At 53.8% G+C, this 19,390-nt stretch overlaps 1 protein-coding gene and 1 non-coding gene across 2 annotated transcripts in view; one reads left to right on the top strand and one right to left on the bottom strand.

Annotated features, from left to right (window-relative positions):
- Window positions 1–19,390, top strand: part of THRA (thyroid hormone receptor alpha) — a 31,049-nt gene that overhangs the window by 4,149 nt on the left and 7,510 nt on the right. The window contains exons 2-6 of the mRNA XM_034941932.3: window positions 7,154–7,503; window positions 9,833–9,900; window positions 10,470–10,570; window positions 16,778–16,925; window positions 17,564–17,769. Of these exons, the coding sequence (XP_034797823.1) occupies window positions 7,451–7,503; window positions 9,833–9,900; window positions 10,470–10,570; window positions 16,778–16,925; window positions 17,564–17,769 (576 nt within the window). The 5' untranslated portion in view covers window positions 7,154–7,450. The remainder of the gene's footprint in view (window positions 1–7,153; window positions 7,504–9,832; window positions 9,901–10,469; window positions 10,571–16,777; window positions 16,926–17,563; window positions 17,770–19,390) is intronic.
- TRNAV-UAC (transfer RNA valine (anticodon UAC)) lies at window positions 15,626–15,698 on the bottom strand. The gene has a single exon. It is a non-coding gene; the product is annotated as a tRNA-Val (tRNA).

Raw genomic sequence — 19,390 nt, 5'->3', positions numbered from 1 at the left:
ATTGGGTCTCCTAGACATCAGTGAGACTGGGGCCTGGGGCAGTGGGTCTCCAATTTCCAGCCTTCTCACTGTCATGTAATCTTTTCCTCCCAGACAAATTTTTGCAGCCTGGAATGAGTGTATGGGAAAGAGCCCAAGGCAGGCCCCTCTGCCCCACCCTCCTTTGACCCTCACCCTTCAGCTTACAAGGAGCCCTTGGCCCCTCAGCCTGGGACACACCCCACCAGCTAGGGGCACCTGCATAAATCTTTGGGCATCACTGCATCTCTGTTCACAGTCTGAGCTCTGGGGGTGGGAGAGAGAGAACAAGGAAAGCCGTCCCCTCTCTTATGTGTGGGCTCAAAGAGGAGGCAGTGCCCTTCCTCCCTCCTGGGAGCCCAGCATGGGTCAACCAGGACCCAGCCCTGGCTGATAGGCACCAGATTCCCCTGTCCTCCATGGAGTGGTACTTAGTGTGAAAGGTGGTGGCAGAGAGAAACTGAAGCACTGAGTAATGACCAGTGTGGTGGGCACAGCACTTTGAGATCCAGCATCTGTCCTGGGTTGCCTCTTTGCCTTTGTGAGTCTGGTGATCAGGATCCCCTCTCCAAACCCCTTTTATTTAGCCCTGCCCCTCAAGGTGAAGTAAGGACAATGGGAGGATACCCTGTAGGGGTGACGGGAAGCCTTTGGAGTGGGAACCAATCTCAACTCTAGTTCTCGGCTGGGCACAGTGGCTCATGCCTGTAATCTCAATATTTTGGGAGGCCAAGGCGGGAGGATCACTTGAGGCCAGTAGTTCATGATCAGCCTGGTCAACATAGTGAGACCCCATCTCTAAAAACAACTTTAAAAAGTTAGCCAGGTGTGGTGGCGCATGCCTGTGTTACCAGCTACTTGGGAGGCTGAGGCCGGAGGATCGCTTAAGCCTGGAAGGTTGAGGCTGCAGTGAGCTGTGATTGTGCCACTGCACGCTAGCCTGAACAACAGAGTGAGACCCCCCACACACACATCCTCTCAAAACAAACAAAAAACAAAACAAAAAACCCAACTCTAGTTCTCATGGCTGCAAAGGTGTCTAGGGGACTTTGGAGAACTGTTGTGTCTCTTGGGGAGGGAGGCAAGCATGACCGTGGTGGGAAGATCACTGGCTGGGAGTTGGGAGGCCTGGCTTTTGACATCCACTAGTCGTATGACTTTGGGCCTGGGTTTTCATTATCTAGAGACAATGGTTCCTGTCTCACTCAGGTTGAGGGCAAATAACACAAGGTGGGATGACCCCTGTGTTCAATCCATGTTGCATCCTGGCATGGTGAGCAATGCCTGTGGATTCTCCTTTTTTCCCAGGGCCTGGCACATGCCAGGGTGGGGCATACACATGCTGCCTGGAACCAGAGACAGTTCTCAGTCTCTCACTGAAGTATCTGGGGCTGGTGTGTGGTGGGGGCACATGTGGTTCCACCTTGGTGTCACTTGGCAGGCCAAAGCTGGGGTCATAGGGACCTCCCTCCGGTATGCCATTGTGTGAGGTGGTCCAGAGGGAGGGTCAGAAGTTTGCTGGGTAGACAAGGGAAGCAAGATGGGTGTTACTGGTGCCCAGGAAATACTATCCTTGTTTCGCTGTTTTGGGGGTGGGCATTAAAGGTTGATACCAAAGCCTCAGCCATGCCCCTCAGCAGTGGCCAAGAGCAGAATGATTGGACCAAGCCCCTGGCCCACCTCCTCCTCCTCCTCTCTTCCTCTTCTAAGGAAGAGATCAGCTCTTGGCTCCCAGAGCCCCAGCTGCCTGTTTCTTTTTCTCTTTTACCAGGCATGGGGGTGGGGAAACAGGGGAACCGAGGCTTTGGTGTCTTTCGGCATTTTTGTACACATCAGTGAGTGGGTGTGTTGTGCACGCATCCATGTGAGAGTGTTTTTGTGCATGTGTGGGCTGGGGAGGGCTCTGAATATCTCCTGGAACGGTACCCAGAGCCCTGTGGCTCTGCGCATGCGGGGTGAGTGTGTGTGTCTGCACGTGTCCGTGTGTGTGCCGGAGACTCAGCTGCATTCACGCGCGCGCTCTCTCCCTCCCTCTCTCCCTCCCTCTCTCTCTCCCTCCCTCCCTTCCTCTTCCCTCTCCCTCTCTCTCTCCCCCTCCCCCCCTCTCTCTCCCTCCTTCTCTCCCTCCCTCTCTCTCTCACACACACACTCTCAATCTTTCTCTCTTCCCTCCCCCTTCCTCCCTCCTTCCTATTCCCTCCCTCCTCCCTTTCTGTCCCTGTCTCTCTGTCTCTGTCTCTGTCTCTCTCTCTCTGCCTCTGCCAGTTCTGCTTGGTTAGGGGCTAGCTCCAGCCTCTGGGGTGCCTGGGAGAACATCCCTCCCTTTCTTTCCCCCTCCACCATTCCCTCCCCTCCTAGGCCATGCTCTTCAGGGCTTGCAGGCAACTTCTTCTACTGCCTTAGATGAGGGAGTGAGGAGGGAGGACCCCAAGCCTTGTGCCCATGGTGCCATCTGCAGCAAGTGCCTTGGCCCCGTGACATTCATGCCTCCAGCATTCAGCTGCCCCAGCTCCCAGCTCCAATTACCCGCTGGCTGCTGGGGGAGGGTGGGGAGAATGTGCCGTGCCCAGCTTGGGGGTGCTCCTGCTTCTGCTTTCTTGGCCACTTGGATCTCCTGCCTCCATTCCTGAGGGGAATTGGGCAGGGGGGCGTGAAGTTCTGTGGGCTGATAAGGAGGGGCTGAGTTCTCCAGCATGGGTGTGGGCATGACCACCCACCAGTGGTCATGGGGGATGGATGTGACCTGGGAGGAGACCTCCAGACCTGGGCACCCACCTTGATGCCTGGCTGGAGCTGGCCCGGGCAGGAGGAGGGAGAGGAGAGCAGCAGGTGGGTGAGGCTATGGGGGAGCCGAGTGGGAAGCAGTCTTTGATGTTAATACTGGGCATCTGGCCCAAGTCAAGGCTGCTGTTTATGTCTTTCTGTCTCTGACCTGCAGGGGGGGTTTCCTGTTATATTCTTTTGGGGCGGGGTGGGGAGGATCCTTTGTTTAAGTAACCAATCTCCCCCTTATGAGGATCCCCACCCCATCTCCCATTCTCTAGCCTCTAAGGTCCCACAGTGGCTAGGTGATGAGTCACTGCCCCCCAGCTCCAGAACCTGTCTCCTGGGGGCCCAGTGAGAGCTCACCAAGGGGTGCCGCCTCCCCTCCTCCCGTCTCCCCCATGCCTGCCAGGCTGGGGCCCTGAGTCTGTGTGTACTCCTCTGCCACATCACACCTGCCAAATAGTACCTTCCTTCCCGCCTTCACTCCTCCTCTCCTTCCTGGCACTAGGATAACAGAGAGTTGGGTGGGGCAGCCCTGCTCAATCCATACCTGAGAATAGAACAGGGGGTATGGGAAAGGACAGGGAGTCCCGGTCCTAGAGAGGCCTCTGCCCCTCAGCATGGGGGCACATGTCGCTGCTGCAGCACTGCCACCACCACAGACTCCCAGGGGCCCTTGGTGTGGGTGGCTGCCTGTGGTGCCCATGTTGGCATGGGGGGCAGTGCTGCCCACAGACGCCTGTGCCCATGCATGCCCATTTATGTGTCTGGGCCACGGCGGCCGCCCCGGCCCCTCAGCATCGCCCTTCCTGGCTCCCATGGTGGGAGGCTGGGTGATCAGGAGTGGGTGGTGGGGGAGGGATCTCCCCCCACCCTAGCAGCAGGCAGAGGGGAAGGGGAGAGGGAGGTGTGAACCTACCCACAGAACTATTAATAGCCCACATGCCAGGCCACCAAGAACCAGCTGTCACCGTGGAAACCATTCCTACGCCCCCCTCCCCCCAGCCTGCATGGGGTGGGACTTAGACAGGGTACGAAGCCCCCCACCCATCTTTCTTTGTTACCTTTCTCTCTTTGTCTCCCCTCCTTCATGTGTCTCTCCTCCCTTTATCTGTCCTCCTTTCTACCTCACCCCTTCTCCCCATCCCCCATCTCTGGCTCCCCTTTCTTCCTCTCCCTCTACTGCCTTGTCACCCCTAGCTCTACCCCAGCCCTGTCCCATTTCTTTGTTCTTCCCCCTCCTCCCTTCTTCCCTCTTTCCCCCACCAGCCTTTTTACCCTTCCTCCCATCTTTCCACCCTTTTCTCAGCCGCCCCGCATGTACCGTGTCCCTGTGGCTGGCAAGGAGGGCTGGGCTTTCTTCAGAGCACTAAGGACAAAGTTCAGGGGCCCCAGAAAGGTGGGGCCAAAGCCCAGAGCAGATACGCAGGAGGGTTAATGCGGGTAGTATTGGGGGTTAGATCCTGGGGACAGAAACTCCCCTCTGGCAGCCCCAGGAGTCCTTTGGGGGTGTCCTCAGATATACAGGACTGCAGAGTGGGACGGCTCGGCAGTGGGAACCTGGCGGGGCGCCCGTGGATGCCGCATTGGCCCCGTGTCCCTATCCCCCCATGGCAGAAGTACTTAAGCTTAATGAAATGCTTCCCCCTCCACGGGCACTTTGCCTACACTGCCTCCCAGCAGCTCTTATCTCACAAGGAGGGAGTGGGTGGCCAGGCCAGCCGACAGGTGGGTCTTGCTGTCCTGCTGTCCAGCCTGGGCACAGAACCCCATAGCTCCGCCCCCTCGGCCTCCTTGGGGCAGGGCCTCCCTCGCCTCTGCAGAGGAGGTACCGGGAAGGACTTTGGGGAGTTAAGCTGGACTCTGGAGGAGGGGAGAGAGGCTGCCCTTCAGGGTGGGTACCCCTGCCCCATGCCCCTTACCCGCTGACCTTTTTCTGTCGGTGGCTAACACAGGCTCATGTGGTATGTGTCTCCCCACATGCTGGGCCCTCTGCCTCGCCTCTGTATCACCCCAAAGGCCCAAGTGTGTCCCTGGAGAGATGCCAAGGAGTCCCCAGGGGTTCCAGCCTCTTTCTGGGTACCCAGTGAGGGTGCCCTAGGCAGCAAGGGCAGCACCTTGCTCCTCTGCCCACTACCAGGGGCTGACTGTAGCTGGGCTGCACTGCCCAGCACCAGGGCACCATTCAGTTCAAAAGAGGGGTGGGGCAGAGAGCGAGTCTGCCCCTCCCCCCAGTGGGCACGTGCAGGCCCTTGGCAGTACCCAGACACATTTGGAGTTAAGGCTGGGCAGGAGAGAGGGATGGGGAAATAAACATGGTGGCTTAGGTTGGCACTGCCCCAGGTCTGCAATGTAGCAACTGGTAAGTGGCAGGGGCCTGGGGGAGGGGACCCTCAGGAGCCCTGGCCTGGGGCAGGAGCTGCCCATGCCATGTGGCTGCCACTGGTGTTCCCCGCCTGGCCCGGCCCACAGCAGCCAATGCTCATTCCTGCACACACTGGTCCTCCTCGGCTGCCCCCAGGACCTGCTCCCCGGGGCTGCCCCTCTCTCAGCATGCCCACTCCTGTGCCTGCCTCCTCCCCTCCCTGGGGGCGCTTGGGCCTCCGGCTGGCGAGTGGATTTTTCCAGCTTCTGTAAACAAGTGGTGGCAGTGTGCCAGGCGGGCAGGAGACAGGCGGGGGCAGCACCACAGCCAGGGTGTGCCAAGCACCGAGGCACAGCCTGGGGGGCAGACGGAGACACCCAGACCCGGAGAGAGAGACATTCAGACACAGACAGACAGACAGACATGCAGGCAGCCTCGCTGGACGTGGAGTCAGAAGATCGTCCTCTATTGTCCAGCCCAACCCCCGTAGCGGCCCTCGCCCCCTGCCCCTCACTGTCTGGCTGAAAGCATTAGGCCCCAGTGCCCAGCCCCTGGGCTTCCCCACCTACTCCTTCTCCTCCCCAACCTCCACCCCTTAGGGCTGGCTACGCCATTATAAATTTATAACAGGAATTTCTCCACAAGCCAAGAAAAACTTGACCTACTTTCTTGATGGCTCCCTGGGCTAAGGCTCCCTGCTCATGCCCCCCCACCCCAGTCTCCTGTCCAGCCCCCAGTGCCCAGTCCTGGTCTGGGGTGGGTATCAGAGGTAGAACGGGCCACTTTTCTGTGCAATGCCCATGCTCTCCACACTACCAGCTTGCCTGGGTGCAGAGGCCCCGTTCTGCTGCTGGCCCTGCCCAATCCCCTGACTTATCTCCCTCTCTCTTCCCACCCTGGCTGCTTATCAGCTCCTGGGGGTGGGGCCAGGGGGCCTAGGGGTGAGGTCTCCTATGCAGCAGCCACGTGACAGAGGTTGAGGTCATATGTCGGGGAGCTGTACCCTTTGTCCCCCTCCTACCCGCCACACCTGCCTGTGTGCACACAGACAGTAAGCCACAGGTCTGCAGCCCAGGGTCAGAGGTGCAATGCCGTAGGAATGGTGGGCCCGGCTTGGCACTGCCCTGGACTCCAGGTAGCAGAACAAGGCTAGCATTAGGGCCAGGCTGTGAGGCTTATCCCACAGCCACCTGCTTACTAGTTGTGTGAACTTGAGTGAATGACCAAGCTTTCTGAGACTCAGTTTCCTCATCTGTGAAGTTCTCGTGCCCTCTTTGGAGGGTACAGATTCTCTCTCCAGTTAATGTGTGTTAGTTTCCTTTCCTTTCCCCCTTGCCATCCTGGTCGACAGCAGCTCAGCTAAACCAACTGAGAAGTCTGGTCCTCTGCCTGGGAAGTGGGATTCGAGACCTTGCGTGGGAAGCTCTGGAGTCCCTGAGGGGCCAGAGTTGGGGATCATAACTTGGCTGGCAGCATGGGAGATCAGTTCCCTACAGCTTTCAATATCTCTCTCTATTAAGGCACAAAGATGGGCATTCATGCTCACTGCGTGCCGCTCTATGTCCCATCCTTCCTTCACAGATACCCCCCCTGCCTATGCTGAAAACTGCTTGTCTCTGGTCCCCTCTTGCCCCTATAATACAGATGAGTTTCAGGAAAGCTTTTCTAGAGGGGTGGTAACAATAGCTAGTGTTTAATAGATGCTCATTAAGGGCCAGGCATTTGTCTGAATATGAAGACTGAGACATATTACTTAGTACATGAATGATCTCATTCTCTCCCTCCATTCCTTCCCATGTCTGGGGCTTAGGAGGTGGATCTCCAATCTCGCCTGCTGTACCTGTTATCTAAGGGATCATCCTGGTCCCCTCTCTATGCCTGCCCTTCCTGCCCCCTGCTGTCTTGTTATGGGATCCCAAAGCCCCAAATGTTGCCACCAAAGGGATCCTACCCACCTTCCTACCGTGACACCTTCTTACCCCTGCCTCTGTCTTCTCTCCACAGGGATCTCTGGACAGGACAAGACTCCGAAGCTACTCCCCCAGCACACAGCCCGGGACCCACAAACCCAGCTTGCCCCCAGCCCTCCCACCTGCCACTCCCTGGCCCCTCCCACCGCCCGCCCCCCTTGGGGTGCAGGGCATGGTGTGAAAGGCCAAGTGCTGAGGCGGGTATCATGGGTGCTGTGCCCTAGGGCCTGGGTGGCAGGGGGTGGGTGGCCTGTGGGTGTGCCGGGGGGGCCAGTGTGCCCACCCCAGTCTCTTGGCGTGCTGGAGGGCATCCTGGATGGAATTGAAGTGAATGGAACAGAAGCCAAGCAAGGTGGAGTGTGGGTCAGACCCAGAAGAGAACAGGTAATGGGTTCAGCAACTAGGTCATGCCAACTCCTAAGCAGCAGGCATGGGCACCTGGCTGAGCTCTCCTTTAAGCACCGCCTTTAAGCACCTCTGTGGGATGGACGTGAGGCCAGCAAGCCTTCTGCCTACCTTTGTCTGGCAGATGAAGTCATGTTCAGATGTGACAGGCACTTGGATTGAGAGATGCTCATTTTGAAGCGGGGAGCGATACAGAGCAATTACAGGGAGCACATAAGGGGCTCTTCCCTAGACATTGCTGGGCAGTCTCAGATGCCCCCAACGTCCCTTCCACCATTGCTGCCCTCACCTTGAGCATGTGGGATCCAAACAGCCTTGCCATTTTCTTCCTCTCCCTACCAGCCCATTTACTATCTGACCACAAGTGTGTTGTCCACAAGCTGCGGTTCACGTAATACATTTCAGGGCACGTGCACCAGTAACTATTGGTCATAGCCCACGCTTATATTCGGAATCTATTGGGAGCCCCACAAGCTCTTCCTTGTTCATGGTCAAGGGCGGGCAGTGCAATGGGGCTCCTCCCAGAAAGTGCATGCCAACCATGATGGTTTTGCTTCCACGTGGGTGAGGTGTCAGCCCTGCACATACACCAAGGGATGGTTACCTGTGATCTACATTGCCCTTGAGGAGCCCAGAGGGTCTCTGTCTTTTCTATCAGCTCCAAGTGGCACAGAGCTTTGTCCCAGTTGGCACGGTGCCCTGGGAGCTGGGTACAGCCTGTGCCTATGGCCAGGGAGAGGGTGGGGGTGGGGGTGCTCCGGGGAGCAGTGTGGCTGACTGTTGCCTAGGAGATCAGATCCCGAGCCAGGAAGCCAGAGGCCTGGCCAGGCAAAGCCCTAAGGCCCACAGCTGGGTCCCTGGAGGGTAGAGGAAGTAGATGGAACTCACAGCTGGGCAGGGCATGGGGTAGCTCCCCTCCCCCAAAGCCTCACCCCAGGAAGGACTCTGAGGACGATCTGGCCTGTCGCTGTGTGGCTGTCACTTGCAGCCCCTGTGTCTCCCAGCTTAGGCTTCTGTGGGTCTGGAAGAGTCTGTCCCTAATGTTTGGAGAAAGGCAGGAATGCCAGTTCCCAGTCCCCTAAGACTGCAGCCCCTCCCCCATCACCTTCCCCTCCCCCATGTCTATGCGCCACCTTGTGGCTATCTCTAGGACTACACTCAGAGGCTGTGAGTCTGGTGGTAACTGCTGAAGCCGCTAGCTCAACTGGGGCCTAGGTGGCCTGAGTTCCCCTGCACCCAACCCTCTGGAAGGCGTGAGGGAGACCTGACCTTTCAGCCTCATAGGAAGTAGACAGGAGTAATCCCCAGGGGGCGTGGAGCATAGGGTTGTCTGTGACTGTGACCCTGGCCAAGGTCACTGTGTCAGTGTGTTGGGAGCTGCATCCGGCTCCAGGAGGAAGGGGCCTGCAACATGCCACACGCAGGGTGGGTGCGGGAGGTTATACAATCCTTGCATGCATGTAGAGGGCTTATGTAACCTGTGTGCACCGAGGTTATGTAACATGTATGTGGAGAGCCTGGCAACATATATGTGCAGTGGCTGAGGGTTGCTAATAATACGTTGCACAGAGGGGCTCAGTCCTGGCTCTGACTCCAGCTCATGGTGTCACCAGGCACAAGTAGGGTCTCAGTTTGCTGCTCTGTTAAATGGAGGCTGTGCAGAGGGTGTAGTGTTTCCTATTGCTGTGGGTTATTTAGCATGTGTGTATGACCTGGAGCTCAAGCAACACGTGCACACTGGAGGGATGAGGGTGGTTTTATGAGGTGCCTGTGCAGAGTGTTGTGTAACACATGGGCATATCCTAGAGGTTGTATAGCACATTTAAGAATGCCCTGAAAATTTCACAGATATGTTGGCCCTGGTGCATACTCGCCATCCATGGGTTTATAGTGAAGGTTGCATGGTTATTCATCTGTGCTGGTGTTATGTTGCATATGTATGTGTGTGTTCCAAAGGTTACATAGCTTTAAGCATATCCTGAGAATTCTTCCAGCGTATTTGTCATGTACTGAAAGATGAGGATGTCCTGCAGATTATGGGTGCTTCAGGTCTTCTGGCGGGTGAATGTGTGTGTGTTGGGGCTCTAGAATATGCTTGTGCCACAGCCAAGCCCCTTATCTCTCTCCCCTGCAACTTCCAGATAACTGGACCCTTTTAAGCATTGTCAGCTGACCCTGGGGGGTGGGAGGTAGAATGAGGACACAAAATGGAAAGAATCAGGCCTTGGGGGATTGTATAAGCCTCTCTGATGAGAAAGGGGCTACTCGAAGACTGCTCTGTGATTCTGCCCACTTTGCCTCCATCCAGTGCCAGGTCACCAGATGGAAAGCGAAAAAGAAAGAACGGCCAATGTTCCCTGAAAACCAGCATGTCAGGTGAGGCTGGCTGTGCGTGCCCCTTCTCCAAGTCCCCAACCCCACCAAACCCAGCCAGGGCTCCTCTGGACCTGGATGTGGAACAGTAATTCATGTGTTCCCTGGGGGGAGCCTCCTAGAGGGCTTGGGATGGACTTGTCTGGGGGTGAGAAAGGTAATGCGGGATGTGCCCAGCTTTTGAGGGTGGATTAGGTCAGGACGGCCTCTTCCCTCTTCCGCTAATACCCTCATCTGAGGCCCTACCAGAATCAGGGCCTGAGCTGAAGGACTGAGGGGCTGTATTATCCCCAGTGAGCAGCTGACGTTTATTTTTCCCTCTCCACCATCCTCTGCCTTGTAGATAGATCAAGAAGAAAGCCCTGAATGGGCAGTCAGAAGAACTGAGATTCTTCATACTCTTAGGGCAGAGATGGACAGGTTCACCTCGTGTCTCTCTAGGATTCTACCAGGGAGGCTGGGCTAGGAGAGGGGTCAGAAACAAAAAGTTGAGGGATGGGGAAACGTGTGAGAACCTCTCTGCTGGGACTCCAAGCCATGCCTGCCTTCCTCCATCCTTTCCTTCCTCCCAGGGTATATCCCTAGTTACCTGGACAAAGACGAGCAGTGTGTCGTGTGTGGGGACAAGGCAACTGGTTATCACTACCGCTGTATCACTTGTGAGGGCTGCAAGGTATGGAAGCTACCTCCTGCCCCTCCCCTGCCACCTGAGCCCCCATATTACTCCCTATGTCACCTAAAGCCCACCTGTTAGGTCATCACTTTTTTTTTTTCTTTGAGACGGAGTCTCACTCTTGTCCCCCAGGCTGGAGTGCAGTGGCGCGATCATGGCTCACTGCAACCTCCGCCTTCAGGTTCAAGTGATTCCCCTACCTCGGCCTCCTGAGTAGCTGGGATTACAGGTATGCACCTCCACACCCAGCTAGTTTTTTTGTATTTTTAGTAGAGACGGGGTTTCACTGTGTGGCCAGGCTGGTCTCAAACTCCTGACCTCAGGTGACCACCCGTCTCAGCCTCCTAAAGTGCTGGGATTACAGGCATACCTGCCTGGTTACTTTCTCTTCTCTTCTGTTATTCATTCATTTGCTCATTCATAACTCCTCCTCTGCCACTCACAGGAAAATTGCCTAACTTCTTCGAGCCTTAGTTTCAGTTTCTTCATCTATAAAATGAGGATAATCATTCTCTCTACCTTATAGCATTGTTGGGAGAATTAAATATGTTGGGAGATAGTTCACTTGAAGTGTTTAAAACAGTGCCATTGGGTGCTGTGGCTCATGCCTAAAATCCCAGCCCTTTGGGAGGGAGGCCAAGGCGGGAGCATCCCTTGATCCCAGGAGTTTGAGACCAGCCTAGCTAACACAGTGAGACACTGTCTCTACAAAATTAAAGAAATTAGCTGGGTGTGGTGCCACATGCCTGTGGTCCCAGCTACTCAGGAGGCTGAGGTGGGAGACTGCTTGAACCCAGAAGGTCAGGGCTGCATTGAACGGTGGTGGCGCCGCTGCACTCCGGCCTGGGTGACAGAGCAAGATTCTGTCTCAAAATAAAATAATAAAATAAAAAAAAAATAGTGCCATGTGCATAAGAAGCATTTGATAAATGCCAGCCATCACCCATTCATTCAGTGTATTATTAGGTGTGAGAGTGTAGTACGTACCTCGCCTTCAAGCTGCTCACAGCCTGTCAGAGAGAGAGACACAACTTGAAACAAACATCAGTGTTATTCAAAATGTGGTTCATGGACCACCTGTCCTACTAGTTAAAATGCAGATTCCCAGCCTTCATCTTTTTTTTTTTTTTTTTTTTTTTTGAGATGGCATCTCGCTCTGTTGCCCAGGTTGGAGTGCAATGGTGTGATCTCGGCTCACTGCAACCTTTGCCTCCCGGGTTCAAGCGATTCTCCTGCTTCAGCCTCCTGAGTGGCTGGGACTACAGGCACCTGCCACCACGCCCAGCTAACTTTTATATTTTTAATAGAGACAGGGTTTCACCATGTTGACCAGGATGGTCTTGATCTCTTGACCTCGTGATCCGCCCGCCTTGGCCTCCCAAAGTGCTGGGGTTACAGGTGTGAGCCACTGCGCCCAGCCTGCCCAGGCTTCATCTTAACCCTGCTCACTCAGAGCCCTTTTGTGGAGCCCAGGAATCTTCCTTTTAACAGAATCCCGGAGTGTTTCCATTGCACCTGAAAGAGCGAGAGCCAGTACTGGGGGTGTAGTGGGGGCTGGGAGCACAGAGGAGAAGAGGACAGCAGGTTCTTCCAGGCAGAGGGGATGACAAGGTCATAGATTTTGGGAGGCCTAATTGTTTTGTTTTGTTTTTTTTGAGATGGAGTCTCGCTCTGTTGCCCAGGCTGGAGTGCAGTGGCGCAATCTTGGCTCACTGCAACCTCCACCTCTCGGGTTCAAGCAGTTCTCCCTGCTTCAGCATTGGTAGCTGGGATTACAGACACCTGCCACCAAGCCTGGCTAATTTTTGTATTTTTAGTAGAGATAGGGTTTCACCATGTTAGCCAGGCTGGTCTCGAACTCCTGACCTCAGGTGATCTGCCTGCCTCTGCATCCCAAAGTGCTTAAGAGGCCTAATTAGATTTCACTTTGATCATTTCAGCCTGGATAGCCTTTCCAGGATCACCTCCTAAAAATGCAAGGCCTTCCAAGAAACAGAATTATTTAAATCCCAGCACTTTGGGAGTCCAAGGCAGGCAGATCACCTGAGGTTACCGCACCCGGTGGCACTGTTTTAAACACTTCAAGTGAATTGTCTCATTTAATTCTCCCAACAGTGCTATAAGGTAGATAAAATGATTATCCCCATTTTATAGTTGAAGAAACTGAGACTCAGAGAAGTTAGGCAATTTTCTTGTGAGTGACAGAGGAGGGATTATGAATGAGCAAATGAACAAATGAGTAAGGTCAGGAATTTGAGACCAGCCTGGCCAACATGGTAAAAGCCTGTCTCTACTAAAAATACAAAAATTGGCCAGGTGTAGTGATGTACGCCTGTAATCCCACCTACTTGGGAGGCTGAGGCAGGAGAATCTCTTGAACTTGGGAGATGGAGGTTACAGTGAGAGTGGAGATTAAGTCAGTGTACTCCAGCCTGGGTGACAGAGCGACAGAGCGATACTCTGTCTCAAAATAAAAAAAAAAAAAGAAACAGAATTATTTATATGTTAAAGGCCAGGTATAGTAGCTCACGCCTGTAATCCAAACACTTTAGGAGGCCAAGGCGGGAGGATTGCTTGAGCCCAGGAGTTTAAGAACAGCCTGGGCAACATAGTGAGACCCTGTCCATACAAAAAAATTTTAAAAGTAGCCAGGCATGGTGGTGCACACACACCTGTGGTCCCAGCTACTCAGGCAGCTGAGGTAGGACGATCACTTGAGGCTGGGAGGTCGAAGCTGCTGTGAGCTGTATTAAGCCATTGCACTCCAGCCTGGGCGACAGAACAAGACCCTGTCTTAAAAATAAAAAACAAACAAACAAAAACGGAAAAAAAGTTTAAGGCTTGAAGTTTCTCTCTCTTTCTTGATGTCAACCAAACCAAGACCATGAGGGATTTAGAGTTCCCTAGCAGAAGCAATACAATCCTTCTGGAAGCAATACAAACAGTGTAGCATAGAGAAAGGATCTTTTACTCTCACGGACATCTGAGTCCCAGGGAAGCACCCTGAAAAGACAGAGATGCCTTGGCCCCACCCTTGGATAGTTTTATTTTGTAGTTCTGGAGTGAGGCCCAGGAATCTGTATCTTTGGTAGGTGCCTTTGGTGACTTTTTTTTTTTTTTTTTCCCCAAGACGGAGTCTCACTCTGTCACCCAGGCTGGAGTGCAGTGGCGCGATCTTGGCTCACTGCAACCTCTGCCTCCCAGGTTCAAGCACTTGTCTTGCCTCAGCCTCCTGAGTAGCTGGGATTACAGGTGCCCACCACCACACCCGGCTAATTTTTTGTATTTTTAGTAGAGACAAGGTTTCACGATGTTGGCCACGTTGGTCTTGAACTCCTGACCTCGTGATCCACCCACCTCAGCCTCCCAAAGAGCTGGGATTACAGGCGTGAGCCACCGCACTCGGCTGCCTTTGGTGATTTTAATGCCCCTGGAATCTGAGAGCTCAGACGTTGGTGTCCCATACCTGAGGCCCAGTTCTGACTCTGCTGCCCACCGGCCACATGACTTTGGGCAAATTGCTTCATCTCACCAAGCTTCAGTTTCCTTGTCTGCAAAGTGGAGGCAGTAACAGTTCCTACCTCATAGGGTTGTCTGGAGGGTTCACTGTGATGTACCATGAAAGACAAGGCTTATCTTTTGGGTTTTTGTTTTTGTTTGTAATGGGGTCTCTGTCACCCAGGTTGGAGTGCAGTGGTGCGATCATAGCTCACTGCAGCCTTGACCTCCTGGGCTCAAGCAATCCTAAGCAATCCTCCCACCTCAGCCTCCAGAGTAGCTGGGATTATAGGTGCACGCCACAACCCCTGGCCAATTTGTGTATTTTTAGTAGAGATGGGGTTTTGCTATGTTGGACAGGCTGGTCTTGATCTTGAACTCCTGGCCTCAAGTGATCTGCCTGCCTCAGCCTCCCAGAGTGCTGGGATTACAGGTGTGAGTCATTGCACCTGGCCAGCAAGGCTTATGTTTACTAAGTGACTGACACGTTGTAAACATGAAAAAATACTAATTCTTCATATTATTGCAATCATCTTGAGTTTTGAGGTGTTTCCTTTAAAATAAAGGCGAGGCTGGGTGCGGTGGCTCACGCCTGTAATCCCAGCACTTTGGGAGGCCGAGGTGGGCAGATCACCTGAGGTCAGGAGTTCGAGACCAGCCTGGCCAACATGGTGAAACCCCATCTCTATAAAAATACAAAAATTAGCCGGGCGTAATGGTGGGCACCTGTAGTCCCAGCTACTCGGGAGGCTGAGGCAGGAGAATTGCTTGTACCTGGGAGGTGGAGGTTGCAGTAATCTGAGATCACACCACTGCACTCCAGCCTGGGTGACAGAGTGAAACTTCATCTCAAAAAGAAAAAAAAATTAAATTAAAAAAATAAAATAAAGGTGAATCCCAATGTAGAGAATTGAAATTTTTCTCTTCCCCTACTAGAGTTCATACTCAGTCCCTTTCCTTGACTTTTTTGGTTCCCCTGTTTTATGAATTCCACCTGCATGGACAACAGGCAACATATATGAGAATGGTTTTTGGGTCAGTGTTGTTTTTAAAGTCATTTAGCAAAATGGAAATTGAGTTTTTACTTGGATTTCCTTTTTTTTTTTTTTTGAGACAGAGTTTCGCTCTTGTTGCCCAGACTAGAGTGCAATGGCACAATCTTGGCTCACCGCAACCTCCGCTTCCCGGGTTCAAGCAATTCTTCTGCCTCAGCCTCCCAAGTAGCTGGGATTTCAGGCATGTGCCACCATTCCCGGCTAATTTTTTCTTTTTTTTTCTTTTTTGAGATGAAGTCTCACTCTTGTCACCCAGGCTGGAGTGCAATGCGAGCTCCGCCTCCTGGGTTCAAGCGATTCTCCTGCCTCAGCCTCCCGAGTAGCTGGGATTACAGGCGCAGGCCCAGCTAATTTTTATATCTTTAGTAGAGATGGGGTTTCACCATGTTGGCCAGGCTGGTCTTGAACTCCTGACTTCAGGCAGTCTGCCCGCCTGGGCCTCCCAAAGTGCTGGGATTACAGGCATGAGCCACCGCGCCCGGCCAAAGGGTGGACCCCGCCGTGGTTCCACTGCGGCTCGAACCCAGGACCTTCTGCATGTAAAGCAGACGTGATAACTGCTACACTACAGAACCGCATGCTTTTTTTTTTTTTTTTTTTGAGATGAAGTCTCATTCTGTCGCCCAGGCTGGAACGCAGTGGCGCGATCTTGGCTCACTGCAACCTCTGTGTCCTGGGTTCAAGCAATTCTCTGCCTCAGCCTCCTGAGTAGCTGGGATTACAGGTGCTCACCACCACGCCCGGCTAATTTTTTTTTTTTTTTTTATACGGAGTCTTGCTCTGTCACCCAGGCTGGAGTGCAGTGGCGCGATCTTGGCTCATGGCAAGCTCCACCTCCTGGGTTCACGCCATTCTCCTGCCTCAGCCTCCCGAGTAGCTGGGACTACAGCGCCCACCACCACGCCCGGCTAATTTTTTTGTATTTTTAGTGGAGACGGGGTTTCACCGTGTTAGCCAGGATGGTCTCGATCTCCTGACCTCGTGATCCGCCTGCCTCAGCCTCCCAAAGTGCTGGGATTACAGGCATAAGCCACCGCGCCCGGCCTACGCCCAATTTTTATACTTTTAGTAGAGACGGGGTTTCACCATGTTGGCCAGGGTGATCTTGAACTCCTGACCTCATGATTCACCCGCCTTGGCCTCCCAAAGTTCTGGGATTATAGGCGTGAGCCACTGCACCCAACCTCATGCCCGGCTAATTTTGTATTTTTAGTAGAGACAGGGTTTCTTCATGTTGGTCAGGCTGGTCTCGAACTCCTGACCTCAGTTGATCTGCCCACCTCGGCCTCCCAAAGTGTTGGGATTACATGCGTGCGCCACCGCGCCTGGCGACTTGGATTTCCAAAGCTGCTATTCCTTAAGGCCTCACATTATCCCAGGTTCAAAGCTGCCTGCTCTAGACATCATTCCTGCCTCTGCCACAAACACTACCCAGGCACCCCCAACCCCTCAGCAGCCTGGGGGCTGAGGGCATATATTTCTCAGGTCCTCGAGCCTAGTAATCTTGGGCTCGTGGTGTCAGGAGGATGCCAGGTCCCCTCACTGATCTTACCTTCCTTGTTCTCCACCCCTGACCCCTAGTAAACTGCATGGTTGGTTCAGGAAGGGGAAGCCATGTCATGATCACAGCCTGCTCCATCTCCCCCAACCCCAGGGCTTCTTTCGCCGCACAATCCAGAAGAACCTCCATCCCACCTATTCCTGCAAATATGACAGCTGCTGTGTCATTGACAAGATCACCCGCAATCAGTGCCAGCTGTGCCGCTTCAAGAAGTGCATCGCCGTGGGCATGGCCATGGACTGTAAGGGGCCCAGGTGGAGGGAATAGAGCCAAGTGGCCTGGGGTGGGGATGAGTTCTGGGAGGGCAGCTTCCTTCCAGGGTACCCTCAGAGCCCACAGGGCAGAGTGGCAATCCAGTCTAGGTCAGGCTGAGGGCAGAATGTTCAGTGTCTTGGTCTTTGCTGTCCTCCTTCCTGTGCAAAAGGAAACAGGATCCCTGTGTGGGCCCCAGTGCCTACCTGCCTTACAACACTCGAGGGCCTTAGAGAGGGAGTCGTTTGGTAGAAAGAGCTCCTGGGCACCCACTCTAGCACACTGTTCTTGACTCCCAGCGAAGGCACCCCACTTCTAGATGAGACAGGGCATCTTCCATTGGCTGGGGATTGGGTGGCAGGATCTTCGAGTAACCACCGTCACCATAATCCGTTAGACCAGAACATGATATTCATCTGGATCAGCCCAAACTGTTGTTGACATGGTCCCGGGGATTAATCACGATCCGGGTTGTGCTGCCCAACTGCTAGGTGATTTGGGAAGTCATTTAGCCTCCATGGCCCTCGGTTTCTCCAACCTGTACTCTAGGAAGAGTAGTTTCCGGGAGCATTATGGAAAGGGGATGGAGGGTGCCATGCGTTAGACCTTGTGCCTCTCTGTTCACAGTGGTTCTAGATGACTCGAAGCGGGTGGCCAAGCGTAAGCTGATTGAGCAGAACCGGGAGCGGCGGCGGAAGGAGGAGATGATCCGATCACTGCAGCAGCGACCAGAGCCCACTCCTGAAGAGTGGGATCTGATCCACATTGCCACAGAGGCCCATCGCAGCACCAATGCCCAGGGCAGCCATTGGAAACAGAGGCGGAAATTCCTGGTAAGGAGAAAGGGGGCATGGGGAGAGCAGTAGCCAGGTGGCAGGGAGAAGAGAGTGAGCTCGGAGTCTTGCCTCCTCCAGGAAGTCTTCTTAGTGTAATCCAACCCAAAATACATACTCTTCACACTTTTGCTGTCCAGATTTTATACACTTGTGTTTGTGTCCTTGCTGTCTGGACTGTCTACTCCATCCAACTGGGAGCTCAATGAGGACAGGGCCTTGCCTTCCTCGTCGAATTTCCAGGGAGCGGGAGCGACCTTTCTTCTTTTTCCTGCCCTTAGTGACTGGGAGGAGAGGGTAAGGATACAGTTATGTCACACCTGCTGGGTGCCAGGCATTGTGTTAGGCCCTGGTCAAGCTAGTTGCTAAGTAAATGATGAGTTTGGGACCAGGTGCAGTGGCTCATGCCTGTAATCCCAGCAATTTGTGAGACCAAGGTGGGAGGATCGCTTGAGCCCAGGAGTTTGAGACCAGTCTGGGTAACATACAGAGATCCCACCTCTATGAATAATTTTTTTTTTTTTTTTGATACGGAGTCTCACTGTCACACAGGCTAGAGTGCAGTGGCACGATCTCGGCTCACCGCAACCTCCGCCTCCTGGGTTCAAGCGATTCTCCCGCCTCCGTCTCCCGAGTAGTTGGGATTACAGGCACTGGCCACCATGCCTGGCTAATTTTTGTGTTTTTAGTAGAGACAGGGTTTCACCATGTTGACCAGGCTGGTCTCGAACTCCTGACCTCAAGTGATCCGCCCGCCTCGGCCTCCCAAAGTGCTGTGATTACAAGGTGTGAGCCACCATGCCCACCCTCTATGAATAATTTTTTTTTTTTTTGAGTTGGAGTTTCGCTCTTGTTGTCCAGGCTGGAGTGCAGTGGCACAATCTTGGCTCACCGCAACCTCTACCTCCCGGCTTCAAGCGATTCTCCTGCCTCAGCTTCCCAAATAGCTGGGATTATAGGCGTGCGCCACCACGCCCGGTTAATTTTGTATTTTTAGTAGAGACGGTGTTTCTCCATGTTGGTCAGGCTTGTCTGAACTCACAACCTCAGGTGATCTGCCTGCCTTGGCCTCCCAAAGTGCTGGGATTACAGGTGTGAGCTACTGCTCCCGGCCTCTCTACGAATAATTTTAAAATTAGCTGGGCATGGGGGTGTGTGCCTGTGGTCCCAGCTACTCGGGAGGCTGAGGCAGGAGGATCCCCTAAGCCTGGGAGGTCGAGGCTGCAGTAAGCCATGATTACACCGCTGCACTCCAGCCCAGGCAACAGAGCAAGACCCTCTCTCAAAAAATATGGTCAGTTTGGGAGGAGATGGACAGTTGGCTATACGTGGTGAAGGAAGGCAGAAAACCAGCATCTGGTTCATGGTGGAGCATGCCGGGGGGTGGCACAGTGCACACTGTTAAGGGCACGGGCTCTGATTCCAAGCAGATGTGTAACAGTCACGAGTCCGACTGCCCAAGTTCAAACCCTGGTCCTACCACTTGCTGGTCATATGACTTTAACCTTATTATTTAGCTGCCCCATGCCTCAGTTTCCACATCTGTGAAATGGTGATTATTATAATTATTCCTTTTAGGATTATGGTCAGGATGAAATAAGACATGTAAAACATGTAGCCT

This window comes from Pan paniscus, chromosome 19 (assembly GCF_029289425.2).
Source record: "Pan paniscus chromosome 19, NHGRI_mPanPan1-v2.0_pri, whole genome shotgun sequence".
NCBI classification, from domain to species: domain Eukaryota; kingdom Metazoa; phylum Chordata; class Mammalia; order Primates; family Hominidae; genus Pan; species Pan paniscus.
This window is presented reverse-complemented; position numbering and strand designations above follow the sequence as displayed.